Genomic DNA, 24,934 nt, shown 5'->3' with positions numbered 1-24,934 from the left:
AGTGCAACTTTCACGAGACAGGACATAAATCAGGGGAAAGCAAGGAAAAGAGAGCGTTTATGAATATGCTGTTTATTCATATTTAGACCACTTTTGGATTGGCGTTCAGAGAAGTTTGGCAGTTTGTGTAAAAGCCACATTCTCAAAATTAAGACTGGAAATTTTCTTCAGCTCTAATTTTCAGATACTTAATAAATTTCATGTTGACAGTTTGGAAAAATCACTTTCTTCCTCAAAGCTTAAATTATTTAATACCATCAAGATCCAAAAAAAAAAAAGCTTTTCCAAACAAAACAAAATTTAAAGTCTTTTTTACGCGTTCTTTATGTGTGTGAAAGTCTTTTAATGACAATCTGACTGATCCATCACTCTACTCCAGTTTTCTTCTCTGTGCCATTAGCAGCAGTTGACCTGTTTTCGCCACTCTGCTCGCCTGTCTCGCCTTTGCCCCCCAGTGGTGACTGGTGGTACAGCTTGTAAAGCCTCTCTGCATACTGGTCTGCATCCTCCACCCCCTCACAGCACCTTATCCAGGACTGAGGGACGGTCTCGATGCCGTAGTGGGCCCCCGCGATGGCCCCAGCCATGCAGGCTATGGTATCAGTGTCCCCTCCCAGCGCCAGGCTGTACGCTATCGTCCTCTCCACGCCGCCGTAGCTCTCTGGGAGACATTCCCGGGGTTGCAGGCAGTGGAGCACACAGAAAATTGCAGTGGGGACGGAGTGAAGAGCTGCAATGCCATTACCTGGTAAAAGTCACAAAGAGAGGGGCGTGTTTTTGTGGTGGCAGTCAAGAGAAACAGGAAATGTCATGTAAAAAAGGAAGTGGATCGGGGCCTTATTGCACATGTGGCTTGCTCCCTAACCCCCATTAATACTTCCTCATATACTAAAAGATAAATAAGATGGGGAAATTTACTTAGAATAAATCAGGAGAAATATATCTAAAATTTAAAAAATATATAGTAATGGTGTTTTTTTTTTTTATCATGTTCTTTGTCTTTATAGTGTTTATTTGATGATGGCTTATTCAACCAAGTTGGTAATAACCCCTCTGTATTAAATTTTGCTCCCCCTCTGATATTCAGCTCCCAACACCGTCTCACTGTGGGCGTGGCAGATGGCAGTAATAGTCAGAGTGGTGGTTTTGAATGACTGATTCTGTAACAGGGGCACGGTGGTATGAACAAAACTGGGCAGGCTTCATGAATCTAAATGTAATTTTGCATGTACACTTCCTAAAAAACCCAGATCCAGATTCAGATTGACTCTTAAAGTCACCTCTAATTTTAGATCAAACCCAAAATCTGTCAATAAACCTTTCTTATGGAATTCTTTAAATAAACATTTCCGTAATCCTGAAAACAAACAAACCCGATCACAAACCCCTCCTCATCAGCGATAAATAATCATACTGACCCAGTTCAGAGATGACTTCCTCTATGCTAACTTTGCTCCTGTCCATCAGGTCTCTGATTCGGTGGAGACGTTCACAGAATGGCTTCTCTGCTTCTTTTAAACTGCAAAAGCATACATTAAAAATATATACATCTCACACAGCATGAAAAGGGATGTTTCAACCTTTAAAAACACATTTTGCAAGACATAAATCCCTCCTAAGGTTGTTTTTTCTGACTCAGAATTAGCCTTTTGATGTGAAAGTTTAATTTAAAAAGTAATTGAGTCTGAGTTACCTTGTATGACAAAGACTTGTAAGATAAATGTCTATTATGCTTCAGGGAATAAAACCTCAAATAAAAAACATAAATTACAGAAAAACTACAATGTTTTCCTTTGGAGGAAAAACCCTGTTCGCTTTCGCTGCCTCTGACCGGTCTACTCACATTCTTGCATCATTGCGTGCAGTCTCATCACCTTCCACTTCCTCCATCTCTTTAATTAGCCTGCTGATGAACTGGTGAGGCAAGTCCAGTGCCCCCTGCAGAGACAGGTGCACAGCTAACGCTTGCAGCACCGCCCCATTATAACCCAGAGAGCAGGAGTGCGTCAGCATGGCGCCCAGATGGGCAAACTGCAGAGAAAAAGAGCAAATTTAAAGATGTTGTTTCTATCCGATCCATTGGAGAGAGAAAACTCAACATTCAAAAGACCCCTGCTCACCCTTTTAACATCAGACAAGTCCGGAAAGGCCAGGGCAAAGGGAGCTGCTCTCATGGCCCCTCCATTTCCAAAGGAGCCCCGACCGTTAAACTGGTCCCTCGCTGGCTGATACACGTCATTTAACTGGGGGGATGAGAGCTTCTTCAACACCTGGATCACTCCAGCACCATAACCACGATGTGGGGATGCACTGTACTCCTTTGCAAACCTAAAAATGGTGAGTCACCGAGGTAGGAACCATCATCAGCTTACCCGAAGAGCCTTTGGATCCATATTTAACTCCTTAAATCCTTTTCCTTATTTTCTATCATATATACACACTGCTCCAAATGTGGAGCCTCACATTAAACATGTGCAAAGTTTCCAAAAATTTATTTGTTGCAATACAAATAACGCCTGTGAGACAATTTTTCTACTCTTGGCTGTGTATACAGAAGACCCACCCTTCTGCTGTTTAAACCTTTTGTTTACAACAGGGGTAGGGAACTCCAGGCCTCGAGAGCCGGTGTCCTACAGGTTTTAGATGCATCCTTGATCCAACACAGCTGATTCAAATGGCTAAATTACCTCCTCAACATGTCTTGAAGTTCTCCAGAGGCCTGGTAATCAACTAATCATTGGATTCAGGTGTGTTGACCCAGGGTGAGATCTAAAACCTGCAGGACACAGGCACGCGAGGCCTGGAGTTGCCTACCCCTGGTTTACAAGGAACAACCAATCAGAGGAAAATTGGCTTAATGCAGGAGAAGGAAGGAAGAAGATGATGGTGAAGTGATTTTAGGCTTATTTTAGATAAAGATGATGATGATTCCTCTACCTGCGAGCCATGTCGTGCTCATCAAAGCCAGTCCTGGTGAGTAGAGACTGAGCCACACAGCGTGCCATGGCTGTGTCATCACTGTATTCAAGGATACCTAAAACACAAAAACATAAATACACACATTTTAACAAATAATAACAGTAATTCCGCACTGGAAATAAACAGCTAACACCAATTTAATCATCCTGAAATTGTAATCACTTTATCGCCTAATCTAGTGGACTGGCTGGAATCGTTAGCCAACAAAGACACCAATATAATTTGCGGATAATAAAATGAACATATCTACAGATGGTGATTGTTTACACAGGAAAAATTAATAGTTTAATTTACTTCCCCCTGTTACTCATATAAGATTTAAATGAACTATAACCAAGCATATTTATAGAAATACAGTGTGGATGTAATTATAGATTCATTAATGTGTATATCACTTGTTGCTGGAAATATAGATTATTTAATTACTTAAAGTCATGTCTGCCAACATTTAGGCCTTTTTCTGAAGGGAGCTGGGGTATTTAAAGTGTTCTTTTCCAATCTAACCGCAGCATATTCATCTGAATGTTACACGGTATAACATTGAAGTTATTTTAAGTAACTATTTAGCTGCCAAGCCGCTACCCCCATGGCCTACTCTAGTTGACCCGCCCCACCGATTGGAGGGTGCATCGAAATGCACCAAAGAAGACATGGATGAAACAAATCCAGGATGATTTGAAGGCCCTTCGACTTGACCTCGAGCAGGCAAGAACCATCGCCTTAGATCGAAAAGCGTGGAAGATAATCGTTGGTCAAGCAAGAGAACCTGCGGCACCTACAGCAGCGTTCTGGTTGCGCGGCAGACCACCGCCGCTGGTCGCCCGCTAAGGACAAGAAGATTTATCCGGCACAATTTACACCCTGTAATTTTTTTTTATTATTATTTTTGTAGTTTGTTTGTTCCCAGCCCATCCCAGCCAGTCCAGATCTGATTTTTGTGAAAATTGTTATAATTAAGCTATGCATTATTGGTTTCAGAAGCTTGAGGAATATCTCAAAGTCTCATTCTTCACCTTATCTTCACAGTAATGACAGATGAAATGGTGAAGCAGCAGATAGGATAGCAAGCTAATTCAATTGACAGTTAACCACCTATCTGTCTGCACAAAGATTAGGTTCCATGTCTAAAAAGAGACACCTTAACCCAGCCTTAACCCTGCACTCTATTTAACAGCCACCAGGGGCAATACCTGGAGTTTCCAAAAGACTTCTTATTCTATAGAAGGTTGCGGGAAATGGCTCTTGCTTCTGGTGGTACCTTATGCATATTTTACGGTATTGGGTATGCGAGTTTCCATACAGATTTCTACATGGACAGCTTCCCCAAACATGCCCTCATGCAGTCCTCCAAAATTCCAACTGCACATTGGTAAACACAGATGACCTATTTATCAGTTGAATGCTGATTGGTTGACAAGTTAGCCAGAATAGGTTGGATTTATTTTATGAACCATAATCATACACAAAACATGGTAAAACAATGTAAGAGCAAATGTGTCTTATAGAGCAACTTTCATTTCAGGGGGCTAGTGCCTCCCCATCCCCCCCTTGGAGAGACCCCTGCCGGTTTGAGACGTGATCTTTTTTTTCCCTTTCTTTCTGTCTTTGGTAATTTCAAACCATTTTGATCCCTTTAAGCTACTCTGCATGTCAGCTTTGCTTCACGGTGCAGTGGGCTTGTTATGAAACCACCTCCTCCTCTCACTGACTTGTTCCTTTAGTTTCGTCGTCCAGGCTGCTGAGGTGCTGCAGCACACTCTCCATGGGAACCTCCTCCGCCCCTTCAAACTCTCCTCCGATACAGTCTCCTAGCACACCCGCGACCAGCGCTCCCCTGAAGCGGGACAAAGACGCCGGACCTCCCGCGGCTGCCGCCGCTCTCACCGCCGTGACTGCCATTCATCCGACGGGGAAAATGACTTCCGCCTGCTCGTTTCTCCGCTGACCCTACTCCCAGACAGCTGGCGAGCGGATCCAAAGCAATCCACAACAACAACAAACGTCGACCTGAAGCTCTCTCTGCACGGCTTCCGGAAAACGTTCAGATCACCGTTTGACCCCCGGTGAAAGTTCGCACATAGAAGTGCAGCCAAGCAGAGAAAACCTCCATTAGACGACAGCATTGAGTCTGATCTAGTTCACATATTTCTATGCAACGTATACCGAAACTGCTATAATAAATGCGCATGAACTTTATACAGTATTTTTCTTAATCGGCATCAGGTTTATTGACCAAGCATGTATTCACAAAGAATTGGTCCGTGTCTTTTTGCTCGCAATTTACTTCACAGAAGAGACACCTGACACTACCGACAACAGCCACATGAGCGAGACATTAACAATAGTAGAACTGGCCTTTTTAAAAATACAGAAATTAACAACAGTGAAAATCATAATCAAATCAAAATTTTAAATAAAACTTCTAGATACTTATTGGGGCTCACCAGGACATAAAAGCTAGATCTAATTATTAAAATGCTTTGAAAGTTTACAGGCTTTGCCCTGAGTTATAGCTACAAAAACATTTTCTCTGCTCACTTTTCTTTTTCATTTAATTTATTACAGTTATTTTATTTATTAGTTTTCCTGATAAATACCGCTTTAAAAATGCATTTGTATAATAAGATTGCATCAGTATGCTCAGGCAGCATACTGAACAGCACAGGAGCACCACTGAGAATTGTCTAATCACCTTTTCTCTTCATCTTCTACACCTCAGACTCAAGGTACAGATCAGACTTGTGCCACCTACAAAGATTTCTGGACAGCTCTGCTGTTGTTGGCTGTATCACTGATGGAGGTTGAAATCTAGAAGTACACATAGACAAAACGATTAGGAAGGTTCTGGTTTAGTTCTGAGAGTGGTACCTGAGATGGTAGAGGTGTCTGAGCGGAGGATGCTGAAGAATCTCCTCAGCATCACGAACAATTCACTCTAGCCCATGAGATATTTTCTACTTGTGGCTATTAGACTGTACAACTCCACATCCACACTTTAAAATATCATACTCCTACACAATCTCAGCTGTTCTTTACCAGATGGAAGGACCGTTATTATTTTTACAGTATATATATATATATATATATATATATATATATATATTGCGCAAACACACTAATACTTACGGTAGGGTCGTACATTTAAATAGCTCGCCCCTGTCGGACAGGAGATGCGACCTCTGAAAGGATGAACTGCAGAGGGCAACTTTAAGGAAAGAACTGTTATAGTAAGGTGTGCACCTCCAGATAAGCCTCGGTGCTCCTTTGGGGACTGACTGTCCAAGTCTGTGGAGAATTATCTGAGTGATTTCACGCCATTCCTCCACAGATATCTCCTTATTTTGGTGTTTTGATGATGGTGGTCGAAAGGGCTTTCTAACAAAATCTCTTATTAATGTAAAACTGGGTTGACAGCTGGAGACTGAAGGCCGTGGCACATCATTCACATCATGTTTATGTAATCCTGGGAGTGATTCTCCATTAATAATAGGTGATCAATCAAAACGACTCTGCGCTGATTTGCACTGTAAGGATCAGGTTCTTTAATTTGTCACCCACCTGACAGTATACTGACACATGCACATAAATATCCACTGTGTTACCAAACTCGGGGAAAGGAATATGGAGGATGCGTAGGAATGATGAAACAAACGCTTGTCATTTATCTTCAGTAAGAAATGCAGCATTTCATAGTCACTTACAAACAGGGTTTACCGTAATCACCACAAAATAGCAGCAATAAAAAAATTGGCCATGGAGACTGCTTTTTTAAAAAGCAAGTGCTTGATGTGTGAGTTTGAGTATTAAAAAGTAAAGTTCAAGACGTGCTTATAAGAAAAGACTGCGCAGCGCTACTTGACATTTATGATGCTTACAGTTTCAGGAGTAAAAAGAAGGGAACGCTTATCTAGTCATTAAGGTAATCTTAACCCACATCTCTTCTATGAAAGTACTTTTGTTTCTTCTGTAGTAGTCTTTGGATTCACTTTAAAAGTAGCCTAATATACAAGTTTTTTCCCTACGAAGTGAACTCCTCTGCGTCTGTTGTCGGTCCGCTCGTTTCCTCGGTGAACTGCAGCATCCTCTGCATACATACATGACCCATAACCCCGAGAGGAGGTAGGCGGCTGGGTGCGAAGCGCGGCGTCTGCAGCATAATTAAAACATGGCGGACTCGGAGGAATATAGACTTAAACGATTAAAGGTAAGGCATTCACAACCAGGCTGTAGTTATAGCGGCACTCAACTGGACGCTAAACGGATTAGCTGATCCAGCTACACACTGTGTTGTTTAGTTGTTGTGGGCCGGTCGAGATTCGCACATTCAGGCTAGTGTTAGCGGCTAGCTTGCTGCTTTGCTATTCAGTGCTGATGCATGCCGAGAATTTGCAGAGCAGCAAACGAACATGTTGAGAACATTGTGTCCACGAGCCTTTGATGTGCACCTCGGGAGCTTGTTATTAAGCCAGCCGCAGACCAACTTTTGGGTTGCAGCAGTGTCCACGTAGCATCGGCCAGGACTGCTGAGAATAATGAGAAGTGGGGGGTGTATTGAAATTATCTGTGGCTACATTAAAGCCGTTTTTTGCGTGAGGAGTGTAGCCATCACCAACATTATTTTTTGGGGTGTGTCTGAACTCAAAAGTATGAGTGAGTTCAGAATATGGCTGAATTTTAAATGGAGTTTGGTGGGACCCCCCCTTCTTTCATACAACTAATAATTAGACATGAGGCCTGGAGCCTTTAAAAAGGCACTAAAACGTGAAAGCTAACGTTTAACTCACATTGGTCTTAATGATATTTGTATAATTAACAGATTAGAAGCAGGAAAATATTATTACATTTATATACAGGTACCAGAGTTATAGCATTGGTACTCTTCGGGGATTTTCTGGTACATTTTTTTTGATTGCCACATGACAAAAAATGTAGTTCCTCTAATGGCCACTTGAGGCCGCCTTCGAAAGAGCCATGAACTCCATGTTTTTTTTGCAACTGTACATAGTTTGCCCCTCAATAAAGAAAGTGCAACAGAGTATTTTTCCACCTGGATACTGGAGTTAAGGGTATAGCCACCCAACAGGTTTAGCTAACCAGAGTTATTGAACTGGTCATTAGCAGTTATGTGATATAAATGCAGCTTGTTAACTAAAGCTATGTCTAAACTGGAAGAAGTTTGCAGCAGGAATTTGAATGACATTCATGACTGCAGGAGAAATAACCACTGACTATACGTTGTAGGCACAATCCAAAACTGACTTAAATCAACTTCCCGGCGAGCGATTGAAGTGACAACCAGTGAGTGCAGGATACTCCTGTTTGAAGAGTGACCTGGTTGTTACATTTGATGGATGCCTAATCAATCGAAATCTAGGGGGAGGTCCACAAGCAACCAGGCGTAGGCTTCAAAACTACAAACACAGAGCAAATGGCTTCGAACGTGGATGTAGCCCAAGTTAGCTGACTTAAGTTAGCCCTACAACCTGTAAACTCCACATATACAATTGTGGTCACAAGTTTTCATAGACTCATCATGGGCATAAATTTCATGATATTTTGGGGATTTTTAAGTATTTCTTTGAACTGTTCTTTTTCCAGCATGTAATGACTGTACAGCACACATCTTTAATGACTTTAAAAACCAAGAATTGGGTGCACAAGCTTAATGTATTTTGGATTTTTTTCTAATCCATTCAGGGTCAAATTTATACATATACTCACTTCCATCTTTTAAGTGAGTGGTGCTGAAGGTTCTATAAATGAAGGTTCTTATCTTGACATGGCCAATGTTTGTTAACTTCTCATTAGTATACATGATTGACTACAACTGTGTGGCAGCTAGGGCTGCCACGATTAGCCGACTAGTCACGATTACGTCGACTACCAAAATCGTCGACGACTAATTTAATAGTCGACGCGTCGTTTGAAGCTTTGTAAAATCCAAAAAGACGCTTGAATAAGTAGTAGGATTTAGGAGTGTAATAACGGACTAAAACAGAAGATGGCAGCACTGCATGTACAAGGATGCCAGCTGCCGTTAAACCCCGAAGAAGAAGAAGCTGTGTCCCAGAATTCATAGCACAGCCCTGCTCGGTTTCCAACAATGGCGGAAGCTAGTTAGTTTTAATATTACTCTTATTATACTTTCTGGGTCACAAAATAAACGTTTAACATATTTTCAGGCAAGAATGTAGCTGTGTAAATCTCAAATATCTGCTCAGTTTATCAAGACACCACATATTTTCAAAAGCCCCCCCGACATTTTCGGAGACGTCTGTTACCCACCAGCTCGATAGCTAGCCGGGGTTTAAGGCTCACTAGAGCCCGTGAGAACACCGGACTCCCGGCAAATCGTTTTCAAACCAACCGCTGTCTTTCGCTACTCAGGTTAAACATGATATATAAGTCACTTAGATAACTTAAAAATGTTATTCATTTTTAAGTTATCTTAAAAAACAATAAGTTTGGCTTTCTTCAGTATTTTATTTGCTCCTGAGTAAATCGGTTTGGCTGAGATTAAAGTTATAGTTTTTACACAGCTGAATAAACATTAAGCAGACAACTGATTATCAGAAGTGTGAGATGCTCGAGAATATACTCCGGTGCGATGTTCCCTCTAATTTTCACATGTCTGAGCGAACACACAAACTCCCTGAGAGGTCCCTTGGACCACTGTGAGCAACAGTAGACGTGTGCACTGTGGTCACGCCAGCATCTAATCCATCCAAGTTACATGGTTTATTAAAATAATCAAATTACAGCATTTACATTTATGTTAGACTACTTTTAATTAAGTGCTTTAACCCAATTAATTATATAGTTACTTCTACATTACATAAACAGTGGATGAAGGAGAACTATCTCCAAAGTCTTCAACTTCACCTCAACTCAACAGCTAGACAGCTCAAACTCCAACAGGACAACAATCCTAAACATATCAAAACTGGTTTTAGAATTGATAAAACTGGCTAATATTAAACTTCGGAATGGCCTTCCCAAAGCCTCGAGCTCAATCCTATTGGAAATTTGTGGACTACACTTAAAAAGCAGAGTTTGTGCCAGCAAATCAGCACATTTAAATTAACTCTACCAATTCTGCTAAGAAGAGAGGTCAGATAAAAAAGCTTGTGGTTGACTACCTAAAGCATCTACTAGAACTGCAGCTTGCCAAGAGACGTTTAAACACATTCCAGTGGATGTGTATCTAAGAAAAAAATCAAAAATTCATTCAAAACTGTGCACTCTGTGTTCTTGTTCATTCAAGTCATTAAAGATGTATGCTGTACAATTATTCAACCCTGTCAAAAATAAGAAATCATTAATATCCCCCAAATTACCATGATAGTCACACCCATGATGAGTGGATGTAAACTCCCCTACTGTAGTTAAATGCTTTTTCAAAAAGCTGCTGTTAAGGCTTATTTTTTGAATATTTAAGACTGCTTTTAAATAATACCTTTTAAATTAAGGTGAAGACGTTTCCTCCTCTTTTAGGAACAAAAGAAACATGATCTCAGTTTGGAAAAAGTATTTGAACAAGTTTTGTTTGTGTGGTCCATCATCAGTGTGATCATCTTCACCCGTGGTTGTTCTGCAAGAGCCAGGTATTTATACTCTGTGCTAATTGGCCTTGTTCATCCATTATAAACTACCATGAAACTGGTAAGCAACTCCCATTTAACAAAAAGAAAATTATGGTAAAGATGAGTGAGGTGTGCGCAGAGAAACGAATAAGCATTGTTTATTTGCACACACTGGGACACTCTGTTCGTCAGATTAGCAAACAAATCAATGTCCCGTCCTCCCAAAATTCAATATATTATCAGAAAGTTCAAAAATGATGGCCTCATTATTGAGAACAGAAGACGCTCGGGCAGACCCAGAAAGACCAGGACAAGGTCCATAACTGTGAGTAACATCAAGAAAACCCTCAGAGCGTCACATCTCCACTCACAGAGAGAGAGTGATGAGAAGGTTGCATTTTTAAGAGTGATTAGATAAAACGTCTGCCAGTGTAGGGGAGCCATTTCAGTTCCTGTTATTTTATTTACAGAAATGTGCCACAATTCAGCCTGGAGCCCAGCAGAGGGTGTGCTCAACATAATCCTCATTCCAGAATATAATGATTTACTCTTGATTCTAGTTAAAAAGTTGAAATGTAAATTTTTACGAAAAATAGTTTTGATAATATGTAATTGAAATAAAACGGCACGTGTCCTTAAGCTCGTCTTGCAGGGAAGGCTGTTTTGTTTTTTTCCCCACAAACCCATAACACTCGGTTAAAAATGGGACATGCTGCCTTGACGATGTGTGTTTCCATACAATAGGTAGATCTTTGAGGCATAGTCAAACTACAACAGAAGCTCCTGTGTGTGCGCACAGAGGCCACTGGTTGTGGTGAATGTAAGATACTGCTGTCAAGAGGTCGCTGGCTCAGTGGGTGCTGTAAAGTGTCTTATGGTCTTTACCAACAAAACCAGCGAAGTCTGAAAATCAAGCTTTACATTTCGTCCCAGTTACAAGGTAAAATTATCAGATTTGGGCTACAGCTCCACGGGTCTGATAACTTTTGATTTCATGGCCAGGTTTTCTGAGGGTCCCACTGGGTGTCCATATGCTTTTTGGGTCTTAATTTTGACCTATGTGTCTGTGTTATCATCTTAGGCAGGTTTTCGTTGATTTTTTTTGTATTTTTCTTTAAAATGATTGTTATTTGCTTGGATGTTTTATTGTCTATTGTATAGAAATTCATACTTTTTTAAAGTCATAATCAAGAGTTTATTTTCTTACCATGGGAGTCTCTGGGGACTGACTCCCTGCTAGATGTTTTTAGATTAATGAATTATTAAAAACATCTTTGTGCTTTATTCAAGATTGGCAGAAATAACAGAAAAATGCATTAACTCGAGTAAGACACCAGCAGGCAGTCATGCTACGTGTTTGGTTATCTCTAGAATATGTGTTTTTAGTCAGAAAACTGGTGTATGTTAAACTAAAATGGCACTTGATGCCTTAATTATATCTTTGATTGTGTGTATCAAGTTTCTTAACTAATTATCCAATTTGGGGTTGTATCCAGGATGTATTTTATGTTTCCACTGAACATATTTGGCCCTTATCTGTCAAAAGTTGTGTTGTATATGGATGTGAAATGAGAAATAATAATGATCTCTCTCCTCTGCAGCATGAGGAGCACATGTCCAGGGTGTTTGACGAGGTGATGGGGTTGGGAGACTTCGCCGACTCCTCCAGGGGCTCCAATGCATCTTCCAAGAGTGGTGGACAGGATGAGACGAAGGGAGTGGACCAAACCTCAGGACAAGAGGAACAACAACCAATGGAGGAGGAGGAGGAGGAGGAGGAGGAGGAAGAGGAGGAGGATAGCAACAGCAGCAGGAAAGAAGAAAGGACAGACAAAGGGGCGGCCGAGTCATCACCTCCTCGCATTGCCTCGCCCACCTCTAACCCACAGGATTCTTTTAAAATGGGGACCAGCGAAGGGGGAGGTGGACGAGGAGGAAGCGGGGCAGCGGCTTTTGATGACGCGCTGGATGGCCTTCCTTCATTTGGGCAGGAGGAAGATGATGAAGACTGGCACTTTGCCCTGCCCATGGGCACCCTGGAGGATGTAGACGTGGATAAGGCCGGCAGGAAAGGTAGGCAGCAGGAGAACAGCGAAGCTCCGAGCAATACCTTTGGTTCTGAGCCAAAAGTAGGGGAGGCTGAGGAGGAGGAAGAGGAGGAGGAGCAAGAAGAGAGGGCAGGGAGCACCGGTTCCGCCAACACCTTTCACTCGTCACAAGACAACAGCAGAGGTAACGCTGCTTATTTTTGAAGGACACGATAATTAGTGACTCATCTGTTTGCTTATTTTTTTTTTAATTTCTACTCCACTGTTTTTATACAGTTAGTCACAGAGCGTACCATTCAGCTCATAAAACGGTCTTTGAGTCAAGGGTGGAGCTTAATAAAAGTAAAAACAACCCTCATGAAGGCACAATGGTGTCAATTTAATTCCGCTTTATCTGTGGAACGCCAAATAACAACAATCGTCGCCTGAAGGCACTTAATAGTGTAAGGTACAATAACAATATGTTATTACTGCATATGCAGGTCAGTTTAGATGTCTTTCATCCGTGAAGCAATTATAAGCAGATGATTAGAAGAAAAAGTAAGAAAAGCAAACAAATATTCAGTAATTTAAAATACCATATAAATAGTATGCTTAGTAAAAACGAGAAACTTAAAAAAAAACAAACAAGAAAAATAGTAACATTAAAGTGAGGCTGTAGTATTTGCATTAAAAATTTAAAAAGGCAGTCCTAAATAAATACTTTTTAGAAGAATATAAATAAAAATACAGTGATGTGTAGGCTCATGTCATGTCACACACATTTCTAATAACAAGGGGAGGGAAAAGCTCACAATCTGGCAGCACTGTCTGATTACGTCACAAAACTTGACAATTAAAAAAGAATGAATGGCAGCATTTGAAATTTAATAGATTGACTATTTGAAATCAAAACATTTTACTTGCAGACTGACGGTTTTAACAGCACATAGATGGGGCTTCTCAAGTGTAGAAGCAGCCAACTTTCATAACCTTCACTAACTTGGAGTGATTTGGGGACTTTTGAGGCCGAAAAGTGGCGAAAGCAACAGAGGTTACGTGTTACCAGCACAGAAAAGTCTGTTAAGCCTGCAGGTCTGCAGCTAACAGGAGTGAAACACCAGCTATTTCTTTAAAGAGGACAGCATGAAGAGAAGCCTTATAAGTGCAGGATGTTCTCCTTGAAGCCTACTTCTTTTAGTCCAAGAGACAAATGATTTGAATCCCGGCGAGCTGCTCTGCAGATGTACCTCAGAAATGTGAAGACAGGAATGAGGTTAGCTCAGACTCACTTTATTTTCTAATTCTACTAAATGATTTAGAATTTGGGAAATGTCTGTGCAGTGAGGTAAAGGACTAAAATAAAGATGTTTACCATCTGCTTGGATCATCATTTAAGATCCACTGAGCCATTAGAAGTTGTAACCTGCACATGTCCTGAAAGAAAAGTGAAAATGGTTTCAAAAGGTGTCACAGATTTAAAAAAAAAAAAAAAAAACCTGTGAAGTACACACAGTGCAAATACGTACATATGAAAAATATGAATACTGAATTCCTTCTTACAATCAAACCCACTCCGTTGCAACAGATGGCTGCCCCTCCCTGAGCCTGGTTCTGCCAGACTTTTCTTCCTGTTAAAAAGAGTTGTCTGATTGTTGGGCTTCTCTTTGTGTTATTGTGTATTTACCTTACAATATAAAGCGCCCGGGGAGCTGACTCGTTGTGATTTGGTGCCATAATTCAGTTGAATTAAATGTAACCTTATAGAGAGTAAAAAAGTGCAAAAACATTAATTTAACAAGTGCATGCCCATGCTACAATTAGAATAAGTGGCAGTCAGTTCCTGTGTGTGACCAACAACATATCGATTTAATGTAATATCAATGTTAATACCACATGAATCAGAATTTGTTATTTTTGTGAAGTTCCAGGGGTTTAATGAAAATCTTAGCATGCATTTTATTGTTCAATTTGTTTTTTTTTCCTTTTTGGTTTTTTTTTTTTTTTTTTTCTCAGAAAATCTTAGAATTTAGCATCTGTTGGTATCGGGTAATGCACTGACAGAAGCTCTCAGTGGAAGTACTGCCGGTCAACAAGCCATTCTGAAAGAAGAGAAGTTAAACAAGAACCTGTCATGAATCCACATTTGAAGTTTTTAGCTCAAATCATCAGACGGGTACAGCAGAGCGTCTACAGCCATCTGTGAAACACAGTGGAGGCTCCGTCATGGTCTGAGGCTGCTTGTCAGACAGTGGTGTTGGGACTGATTACAAAAGCAGAAAGGGATGTAATACCATCTGGAAAGGATCTTGATTTGCATCTATTTCCTCTGCAGATCATATTTGTTCCAACTTATTTAAAGTGTTTACTAAAGAAAAATAACGAAAACAATAATACATGCCGTTTTTGTTTTGCTTTTTTCCCCTATCCATGTTTAGATGCAGGCGTCCTGAACCAAACAGAGGAGACGGAAGACAGTCAGCAGGGAGAGGTGAGGGTTGGAAAACACTGTCAGTTAACTGCCTTTTCAGCTTGGGTAGTTATGGACGCTTTCTATTATTTCAGACGTCAGAGGCAGCTCCGGTGGAGGACAGCAATCCCCCGATTTCTCCGAGTGTGAATATAAAAGAGGAGCCTATTGATGAAGGCTACGATGCTGCGTTATTGCCTCAGAGCTCCATCAGACAGATCAAAGAGGAGCTCGAACACCAGGAGGTTGGTATAGAGAGAAGTTAAAGATTACCTCACTGTATTTGGATTGAAGCTGCTAACAGACTAAATTGTTTCATAACAGTACATAGACTCATTATTTCGGTCGTCAAGTTTAAAAATATCCCACCCAGTCCCCTCAGAATCAGCCGATTGCTTTTGCACAATAACATGTCAAATTTTATTTTCACACTATGTTAATATTTTCACAGTTGCAGGCCTTTGAAGTGCAGTGACATGGGTTCAAAATTGTGTGCTTTTAAATTTAAGTCATGTTTTTCAGCATTTTGGAGCATACGAGCAATATGCTATCCTCTTATATAGTCACAGCATGAAGATCAAATTTTACCTGCCTTGATTAAATATACTGAAGTTATTGTACCAAAAATGGCTGATTCTGAGGGTCTTTTTAAATAAATGATCTTTTGACCTTTTTGATGTGATTTATAGCAGTATGAAAGACAGACAGAAATGTGCAGTCTGATTTCTTATTGTTTTATTGTTGCAGGAGGAGCTGAGGATCAGCTCTGTCTTCTCCGTAGGTGGAGGCAACACCTTCACCTCTCCTACCAGTGAGTGCATTTGTTTTAACATTAGTGGTGATGTCTTATACACTATGTTGTAGTTTATTTGATTTTAACTGTAATAACAAGAATTCAAATTGTGTTATTATTATTATTATTATTGTTATTATTATTATTATTAGTCCTGGTAATAATGCACCATAGAGTTTCAGTGAACCAAAGAAGATCTTGGTCTGAAAATTGGCCTGAAATTGGACCTAATGATAAACCACGGATTAGTGGCAGAAAGGAAAAATCTGCAAATTATCTAAGGGTTAATAAATCTGCCTGATGGCTTTGTTAACCTCTTGTCCACCTCAGTGCCAGCAGCGGTTCCAGCCCCGACTCCGACTGCCATTTTTATCCCTGGTAGAGGAGCTGTCATACAAGCCATGGCTTCCCTCCCCGTCAGACCTCCAGTTCCAGTCCCAACTTCAATACCAGCTTTGACACCAATACCGCCGCGCCCACCACAACCCCCAGTTCCTGGTAGCGTTCGCTGCAGCGGTTGCTCTAAGGTATTAATGCAAAAATGCACATTGTTAAAGGAAAACTACAATTTGAAAAGTTTCACGTAACTCTGTATTTAGCTTATTAATGCTGTTATTTGCTGAGAATATGTACAATGATGTGACTTTACATTTTCAGGTTCTGCTGAAAGGCCAAACGGCTTTCCAGAGAAAAGGATCGACGCAGCTCTTCTGCTCCACTGTATGTCTGACGGGCCATATTCCTCTGCCCATTAAAAACCGATGCTGTTTCCAGTGCAACAGGTACACACTTGTTTCCACTGGGCATCGATATGAACTCACTGCCTTGTGGTGCTATGAAAACCGTATACGGATGGTCACTTGAGAGTCTAACGAAATGCTACTTTATTTTACATGATCTACTTTTAAATTTTTTAAATGTCGCTGAAATGTGAGACCATTTAGTGCATAGCATAACTTTCTCCCTTTGCCTCTATTTTCACATTGCTTTGGAGCAGCTGGTTTTCTTAAACAACCAACATAAATGTAAACAACTGTTTAAAAAAATGCCAAATTTGTCACCTAACAGTCAAATTTGTAGTAAGCAGATTTAAACTAGGTGCTTACTTGAGCTTTTTTTTTTTTTTCCAGTCAGATTTTTGAAAACAGAGCTGCAGCTGCACCTCCTGATATTCTCCAAAGCCCTGATGGAGGATTGTACACTACACTATTGTATGCTACACAGCCTGTGTAGCATCTTTCAGAAGGGCGGCGGCAGGGGGTTTAGCGATAGCAACATGATCATCTTACTAAAAAGATAGCCCCCTCACTTTTATTTTAAAATTTCAGTTGTTGCTCCGTCCAGTCTCATTGGTCTTTGTGGGTCTGCTACTCCAGTTTCATTTGATGTCATTCAGCTATCGGACAAACTTAAAACTCAATCTATGATTTTAGGTGGCAGTGATGGTCCTTGTTCTGATTTGGACAGCAAGCCTGCAAAAAAAAGGGCTTCCGGTGCTACCTGTGAATCAAAAGATTTGATTTATTCCATTTAAACCAGCACAGGGATCCACATGTCAGAATTTTGAATCCTCATTTTTCTGCAGCGTCATAAGCAGTAGTTTTTGAGGGTTACATATGAATGCTGTTATATTTTATGCAATTTGTTTGTATATTTTGTATGCTTTGTCCAGCTCATGCACTGACCTTCAAAACAGCTTAAACTTCCTGTTAGCAATCCACAATGGCAGGACTACTCAGGCCCTATGACAGTGGGTGATATTTTGAGTCTGTGTTGTTTTTAGTTCTTATTTTACTCTTTGCAGGGAGATTGTTCAGCCCAGGGACATGATCACGATCCCAGCAGACGACCGCACCTTCATGCACTTTTGCGGCCAGTTCTGTTTGTCCGTCTTTAGACACAAGAAGAAACAGACTGACAAGGTTCCTGACAAATGGGCTGATAAACAAGTGGAGAGAAAGCCAGAGAAGCCGCCAGAGAAACCGGCAGAGCTCCAGACTGACAGACCCTTCTGTAGTGTCTGTAAAGTCTCCAACAAGGTAAAAGACTTCACGTGTGTAACATGAAGATCCAATTTTAGGTCAGCGTCTCTTCATTTTGGTTGTATTTATTGCTTCTCCACGTTTTGATTGTGATCATCTCTACAGCCAATTGAGCATGAGGTCACCCATCAAGGCCGCCTACACAGACTCTGCAGCGATGCTTGCTTTGTAACCTGGCGCAAGATACGTCAGTTAGCTATGAACTGCTGCGAAGGCTGCGGTCTTTACTGTAACACCAAATCAGGTTCCTGTCAGACGCTCACGATCGAGAAGTCTCAGCTCAACTTCTGTGGTCCCACCTGCATTAGCACCTACAAACAGGTATTAATATCCTTGTATCAGTTAAGATGAGATAAAATAAGATAACCTTTATTAGTCCCACACGTGGGAAATTTGTTTTTGTTACAGCAGAAAGTGGACAGTGCAATGTCAAATAGAAAAATTAGGAAAAAAAACACTGGAATAAGATAAGAATAAGATACAGTTCTATACATTTAACTTTTTAGAGGCATGTTGTTTATTTATAACAAAACCTGTTTTTGTTTTTTTGCCACCTTATTGCTCAGGGGCAGCTGTGCCCTCTCATATGTGTCCAAATTATCAGAACCTGCTGAATTTTGAAGATATATGCTTTATGAATGCTAGACTTGAATTGATGTTTTGGCGTACTTGGGTGGTTCAGTGGTTTGCCCTGTCGTATCATATAAAGGGGGATCTATCCTGGGCAGTGTGAAGTTTTTTCGGGAGTTACAATAATCGATCCAACTTCTTAGTTTTAAAGAAAAAAAAAAAAGTGTTTTTCATAACAAAATGTTTTATAGTCAGTCTCTTTGAGCAAAATGGGAGCAGCACAGACTCGCCTCGCAAGCACAGCTGCTGCTTCTGTGTGCATATATGCATGCATCTGTTCTCATTATTCATTATGTCAGAAAAATCATGCTCGGCACCCTCGTATCGTTTCCTCCACAGACCTGTAGAAAGACAACAGAGTGCGCGTACTGTCACAAGACAGTGGTCGTGTCCACAACCATCATGGAACGAGACCAGAAGGGAAAAGTTCAGCTTTACTGTTCTGTGGTCTGCGTGGAACAGAGTCGACCACCTCAGCATAATCTCACTGGTATGACACACACGCGTCCACATGTGTCAGGGTCATGTCACAAGCACAGGGTTTACAGCAGTATATTTATTACAAATTAAGATACCATGCAGAATAGAAAATAATTAGTTAGCCTCCTGGCTCCATTGGAGGAAAAATCTCAAGTTTTTGTTTTTAATGACTGTTTTATTTTTTTGCAGGTACTCCATTCCCATGTTCCCTGTGTAAAGTGACCGCCGTTCCTCAGTATCACCTTGCTATGGTGGATGGCACTATACGTAACTTCTGCTCCTACACCTGTGTGACTATCTTCAGGGTAAAGCAACAGTGGCATTAATAAAATTAAAGATGGCACACATTGGTGGTCTAAGCCGTCTTGTAATTTTTTTTTTTCTTTTCCCTTAATGTCTCATAGAAATCTGGCCACATATCCCAGCCAGACCTGACCAATGGAGCCTCTTCTCTCAGGGACCCCTCCGTCAGAGATGCCCCCAAACCGGGGCCTTCTGCCGGAGCCAGCTCAGTCCCTCCCGTCCCTCAGGATTACCCATCCTCAGTTCCCTATCCAGGCAATCATCCCAGTCATACCTCAGTGCCCCCACTAGTGCCTCCCCATCCGGCCATCTCCTCCTCCCCTTCTGTGCCAGGACAAACGCAGGCCGGTCAGCCAATGAAACTGGCAGAGGGCCGGCTAGGTGACACCTCCAAACTGACCTGTCACCAGTGCAGCAAACAGTTCAACACCAAGCCACTATTATTCAGCCACCAGGTAAGTAAACTCACTCATATCCTTCTGCATGACCAGTGCCGGACCATAAAAAAGGAATATACTAGTTGTTGTTTTTGCCTGCAGGGTCGAATTTCTGTGTTCTGCAGTAAGATGTGCTGTGAGCAGTATAAAACCCAGAAAAATATCCTTGCTGTGTGCGAGTGGTGTAAGCAGGACAAGGTGATCTTTGACACCATCGTCTACAACCAGCAGGACCTGGTCTTCTGCAGTGAAAGTGAGTAATGCTCAAAGATGGCCCTCATCCTGTTCTACACTGTTGATGCTAGTCAAGTTTCGTCATGTTGGTTACTAAACATAATTCAGCCATGTGCCGCTCTATTGCTGTGATCCTTTGCAAATCCTTCTCATCAGAGGTCATCTCGGTTATTATTTTTAACCCTCAAACTCTAACTCACAATCTACTTGGACTTTTTTTGTAATTTTGAAAGTACAAGATAATTCTTATCTCTTAGGAACTATCTGAATTTTCTCTCTAGCTTTTCTCTCTGTTTTAATTTCCAGATTTGATTGCTTAATTGTGTTTGCAGTAGTGCTGAGGTAATACCCCTCCTGCTGTGTTTTCCAGACTGTAAGCTGCTCTTCAAGCATGACCTGACTTCTCGTAGCAAGGAGCATGTCTGGCGTCCCTGCACCTACTGCTCTGGCATTGCACAGAAGATGCTGCACAGTCACTACGGAGGCAAGCTGGAGGAGTTCTGCAGACCCCACTGCATGTCCCAGTACACTGTACTCTACTACGGGGTGAGAATACGGCTGCCCCACTGCACTATACACCGAACCACACAATGCCTCTTGCAGCGTGTTGAATGTGGTCGTGTCTTCCTATGTCTTGGTGCAGATGGGTCGGTGTGACAGTTGCAGGAAGCAGGGCTACATGACGGAGAAGCTGCAGTGTTTGGGTTCGGTGCGTAACTTCTGCAACCTGCCCTGCCTACAGCAGTACTGCCACCTTCACTTTGAGACGAGCCAACACAGCAGCAGTAACGGGACGGCGCCACAGACACCATATGGTAAACAATGTTCAAAACTGTAAAGCTGCACATGAACACGCGCAGTAATTATTTCAAATCTGCAAAAATTTAGAAAGCTACAGAGCTGCTTCTCAAATGGTGTTTAAATCAAAACAAACCAAGTAAGGTCTGCGTGGTAAACACTGAAGCATCTGGGTGAAGGGATTGCATTCACTCTCTACTTCCAGCTCCAACCCAACCCCACCACTCCTCAAAGATGAATCCAGTCATAGCTGACGTCGTTTCATTGGCCAACGGCTCCGCCACACAGCCCAGCGTGTCAGCAGATACCACTCTGACTGGTTAGTACATGCACACATCCATAAAACCAGTGTCCTAATATTCTAATATTTTTTGTGTATTTAGTGTCTTTAGATTTGGTGTTTAAACATTTTATCCTTTCTAGAGTGAGTATTTGCAATAAGTGAGAAGCTCTCTTATGTAAATGTTTTCTCTATAATAAGCACAGTACAGATATTTAATAAAGATAGCTACCGCTAAAGCAACTGATAATATTTAAAGTCATTTAGGTTTGTGTTTGTGATGTCAGATCTCATATTATCATATTATTAATTATAACCATATTATTGGGGTTTTGTTGTTTGTTTGTTTGTTTTAGGAGCTCTACCGACCTCCAATGTAGACGGCAAGAATCTCGACCACGTATGTACTGTTTCTGTGTGTATTTGTTCTCTCAGGTTAGATGATTTTGCCTGACATTATTAGAGAGGATCAATTGTCATCTGTTACCAGGCAAACTCCAACGCAGCAGGTTGCTAAATACACACAGGCCTCTATTCTGTTTCTAGATTATATGTGGTGTATATGCATTGTAAGCATATTCTTTTCATAGCTCTAAGCCACTTTACTCAATAGATCGGCCGGACATCACGCTGCCCGAAGCTTCTGACCATCAATTAACTGACCGAGCTTCAACTCTTTAATAAGCACAAAAATGCAATGTGTATAATGCATAAAATGATTACAGTTGCACCTGCAATGAAAGATTATTATGTGATTATGCTAACACCTGAAATACAGACTTTAATGTAACTTCAACAGCTTCAATAAATGCGTTGATGAAATGACAATTAATGCAATAGTAATGATAATGGTTGTGAATAGTAACAGTAAAATAATTTCCTAATCTCCACAGTATATTACTGGGTCCATTTTCATTTATTTTCTTTACTCTGTGGCATTCTGTACTCAAGTGTCAACTTCCCGAGCACGTTGCAAAGATCGCAATTAACCTCAGCAGACTCTGTATGAAAAATGGCTGTAGCCACGGCGACATCACCTGTCACTTGCATTTTTCATTGACCTCAGAGATCTAAAAAAGAATAAATTAAAAAAAAACTGTTTTGTTGAAACTACCTGAAGATTTTCTCCAAATGGTGCATCTTAGATACTTCACCCAAAATTTGTAATCATATTTCAAGCATGCTGTGTAAAGAGAGTCCACAGAGATCAAACAATATGTATTCACACTGTACAACTAAGTGTCAGTATGCAGTCCGAGTGACTCCAGTATCCATTCCTATTCTTAATGATGCAGTGAGTGAAGAGGGGGGAGAGAGTGGGGAAGACACGCAGAGGATCATCTGCTCAACCTGTGAGCTAAACTGGTGCCCCAGTATCCATTGTTATTCTTAATAGAGCTGTAGTTCAGAAAGGCTGAAACCTGATCTTTGGACTTGCAGAGAGCAGTTTCACATTAAGGTGGCCTCAAGATTTACATCTGATGTCAAACAGCACAGACTGCTAAAAAAAAATGGCACCCTTTTTGACATTCAAATGATTCCTGTTGGAGAAACTGTCCACTGTAACAAATGTATGATTATGAGTCAGATCCGCCTCGTTTATTGTTACTGTTTGATACTTAATATGCAGGCCAGTACCCAGACCGATGCCATGCGTGTGCCTTCATCCCGTCGGCGTCAGATGAAGAACAAGTCCGTTCTCTGCAGGCCCTTCACCATGGACCAAGAGAGCATGTGCCAGCTGCCTTCCACTGAATCAGGAGGTAATTGCAGGAATCACCTCAACATGTTTTGCCTGTTGATTAGTGAGATTTGGGAGCTGAGCTGCACCACTTTCAGTAACTTCCTGACAGTAAAACTCAGTACAGCACAGCAACAAACACCTGGTGAATACACAGTGCACTAACAAACATGTACCGGTAATGTACCTTTAAAAAAAAAAAAAAAAATTTCTGGAAGTTTTTAAATGGACATATGTTTATTTTTACACAAACCTACTACATTGTCTTTATTTCGGGTGTTTTACAAGTCACAGCTTTGCATGTTTGTGTCAACAGCAATGATTAGATAATTTAAAAGATGTTTTTCCATATATTTAAATATTTATGAATCCCAGTGTCCTTACTTCTTACTGGAAAACTGTTCCATTAGCATTACCAGTGTTAAATTTATCAGCATTATTCCTCCTGTCAGCCAACAACAGACAGAGAATCAATATTTTATGTATTAAACGTCTGCCTCACATAAAACGAATATTTTATATAAGTCAACATCAGGGTCTCAGCTTAATTTTCTCAACTTTGTAAGATGAAATGTTAACAAAAAAGAGAAACCAGTATGACTCAATAAAATTGTTTTTCCTAGTGAAACTTAAAAAAGGGAATCAAGATAAATAATATAAAAGTTATTCACAATATTAAAAATAATCATGTTCTTTTAATGCTGTTACTGTGAGTGCACCAAGGTTTTTTCTAATTAGTTTTTACTCTTATGTTTTTGACTTTGTGCTTTCAGTTTTATTTCATTTCTGCAAGTTTTCCATAGTGGATCCGTACAGTGGCTTTGAGGCGTCAAATACACTGCAAGTTAAGAAAACACCAGCAAATGGCGCAGAATCACATAAAACACAATGGAAATAGAAAAACCCAATGTGAATTTTTTTTTCTATTTTTTTCTGTGTATTGTTGTTTTGCAACATTTTTGTTTGCTGGTGTTTTCTTAAGTTCCTGTTCGACCTCTCAGGGCCACTGTAGGTTGGCTGATTTTCTTATAGATTTTATTGTTGTAAATATTTAGTTTGGGTTTAGTTTTTATTGTTTCAGTTTCAGTCCTTCAGTGTATGAGAGGCGGCACAGACATTATAATAAAAACACTGAACTGAAAGTGTTGTAGACATTGAGACAAGTCTCAACAAACACTTTCCCTGAAGCATCATCAGACAGACTAAAACTATTATAGTTTCCTCTTTGTTTTTAATTTATTTAGATTTATTTAAAGTTTAGCTCAGTGGGCTAATATTCTGATAGACTTGCTACCATTTGTGCCATCATTCACTAAGATTTGGCATTTTATGTGTATCAGTCACTGCTCCATCTAAACACCATGCACCTAAAATAAAAATGAATCCTATGCTCAGCAGCAGCGTTCCCGCAGTCCACAGCTGGTGTTTCTTTTTTGATATTTTTTTGTTCTTCAATCTTTGCTCACAATTAGCTGTTTTTAACAATTGCACCAGCTCTGCTAGATAGCTCCTCGCAGTCTGACCAACCGTCAGCTCAAGCTTCCACGCCACTGCAACCGTGCCCAAAATGTCAGGAAGAAACGCAACCGTGTGATGGCTTGCCAGCGCGTCTAACCGGGCGCCATTTCCTGGGCAAGAGAGAGACTTACTCAGACTGCAAGGTTTGCAGACAGCATAAGAGGAAGAGGGTGGAGGAAGAAGAGGGAGCGGAGAAGAAGCAGAAGAGGGCAGAGGATGAGGAGACGGAGAAAAAAGAAGAAGACGAGGAGGAGGAGGAGGAGCAGCTTGAAAAGACAGATTGTGAGAGCAGGAGCGAGCTGTCGGGCAGGCAGACGTCGTATTACTGTAAGACGTGTTCAGGAGAGCCCAGCCTCTGCCCCGTGCCCTGTTTCGAGCTCTATCACACCCGACTGATCTACAAAGTGATTCCCGAACTGGAAACTGAAGGTGAGTTTTCCGAGCATACACAAATTCCCTTCTGCTTTATAACATGTAAAGAATAAAGCTTGTGCATTCAGCATGTGTGAATGTTTGTGAGTCTTACAACAACTTACAGCCCTTTTTGTATGTTTGTTTTTTAAACCTGTTAATGTTGTGCTTGCGCGATTTGTTGAAATGAATTTGCATTTTCCAGCTG

The 24,934-nt window shown here is 40.9% G+C and overlaps 2 protein-coding genes across 5 annotated transcripts in view; one reads left to right on the top strand and one right to left on the bottom strand.

The window, feature by feature from the left end:
- Window positions 1-56: 56 nt before the first annotated feature.
- On the bottom strand, window positions 57-5,699 carry adprs (ADP-ribosylserine hydrolase). 2 transcript variants are annotated; one of them, XM_040042833.1, is made up of 6 exons: window positions 5,672-5,699; window positions 2,938-3,034; window positions 2,121-2,328; window positions 1,844-2,031; window positions 1,419-1,519; window positions 57-745 (listed from the first exon to the last, which is right to left on the bottom strand). In XM_040042833.1, exons 1-6 carry the CDS (start codon window positions 5,682-5,684, stop codon window positions 366-368), a joined length of 987 nt encoding a protein of 328 aa, XP_039898767.1. In that variant the 5' UTR covers window positions 5,685-5,699; the 3' UTR covers window positions 57-365. The 2 variants fall into 2 exon arrangements, with proteins under 2 accessions (XP_039898767.1, XP_039898766.1); XM_040042832.1 differs by lacking the exon at window positions 5,672-5,699 and adding an exon at window positions 4,689-5,048.
- Window positions 5,700-6,912: 1,213 nt separating this feature from the next.
- Window positions 6,913-24,934, top strand: part of LOC120740417 (zinc finger MYM-type protein 4-like) — a 28,304-nt gene continuing 10,282 nt past the window's right edge. For 2 of the 3 annotated variants that reach the window (XM_040042801.1, XM_040042800.1), the window contains exons 1-18: window positions 6,914-7,183; window positions 12,164-12,794; window positions 15,028-15,080; window positions 15,155-15,304; window positions 15,807-15,870; window positions 16,183-16,379; window positions 16,510-16,634; window positions 17,657-17,891; window positions 18,000-18,215; window positions 18,864-19,014; window positions 19,194-19,309; window positions 19,409-19,762; window positions 19,847-19,997; window positions 20,349-20,524; window positions 20,622-20,793; window positions 20,976-21,095; window positions 21,413-21,456; window positions 22,687-22,819. In XM_040042801.1, coding sequence (XP_039898735.1) covers window positions 7,145-7,183; window positions 12,164-12,794; window positions 15,028-15,080; window positions 15,155-15,304; window positions 15,807-15,870; window positions 16,183-16,379; window positions 16,510-16,634; window positions 17,657-17,891; window positions 18,000-18,215; window positions 18,864-19,014; window positions 19,194-19,309; window positions 19,409-19,762; window positions 19,847-19,997; window positions 20,349-20,524; window positions 20,622-20,793; window positions 20,976-21,095; window positions 21,413-21,456; window positions 22,687-22,819 — 3,127 coding nt within the window. In that variant the 5' untranslated portion in view covers window positions 6,914-7,144. Of the gene's footprint in view, window positions 7,184-12,163; window positions 12,795-15,027; window positions 15,081-15,154; window positions 15,305-15,806; window positions 15,871-16,182; window positions 16,380-16,509; window positions 16,635-17,656; window positions 17,892-17,999; window positions 18,216-18,863; window positions 19,015-19,193; window positions 19,310-19,408; window positions 19,763-19,846; window positions 19,998-20,348; window positions 20,525-20,621; window positions 20,794-20,975; window positions 21,096-21,412; window positions 21,457-22,686; window positions 22,820-24,934 lie in introns of all 3 variants that reach the window. The other variant, XM_040042802.1, reaches the window with a different exon arrangement.

This window comes from Simochromis diagramma, unplaced genomic scaffold (assembly GCF_900408965.1).
Source record: "Simochromis diagramma unplaced genomic scaffold, fSimDia1.1 OVJJ01000304.1, whole genome shotgun sequence".
In the NCBI taxonomy this organism is placed as follows: domain Eukaryota; kingdom Metazoa; phylum Chordata; class Actinopteri; order Cichliformes; family Cichlidae; genus Simochromis; species Simochromis diagramma.
Note: the sequence above shows the minus strand (reverse complement) of the source record. Positions and strands in the feature narration are given on the sequence as shown.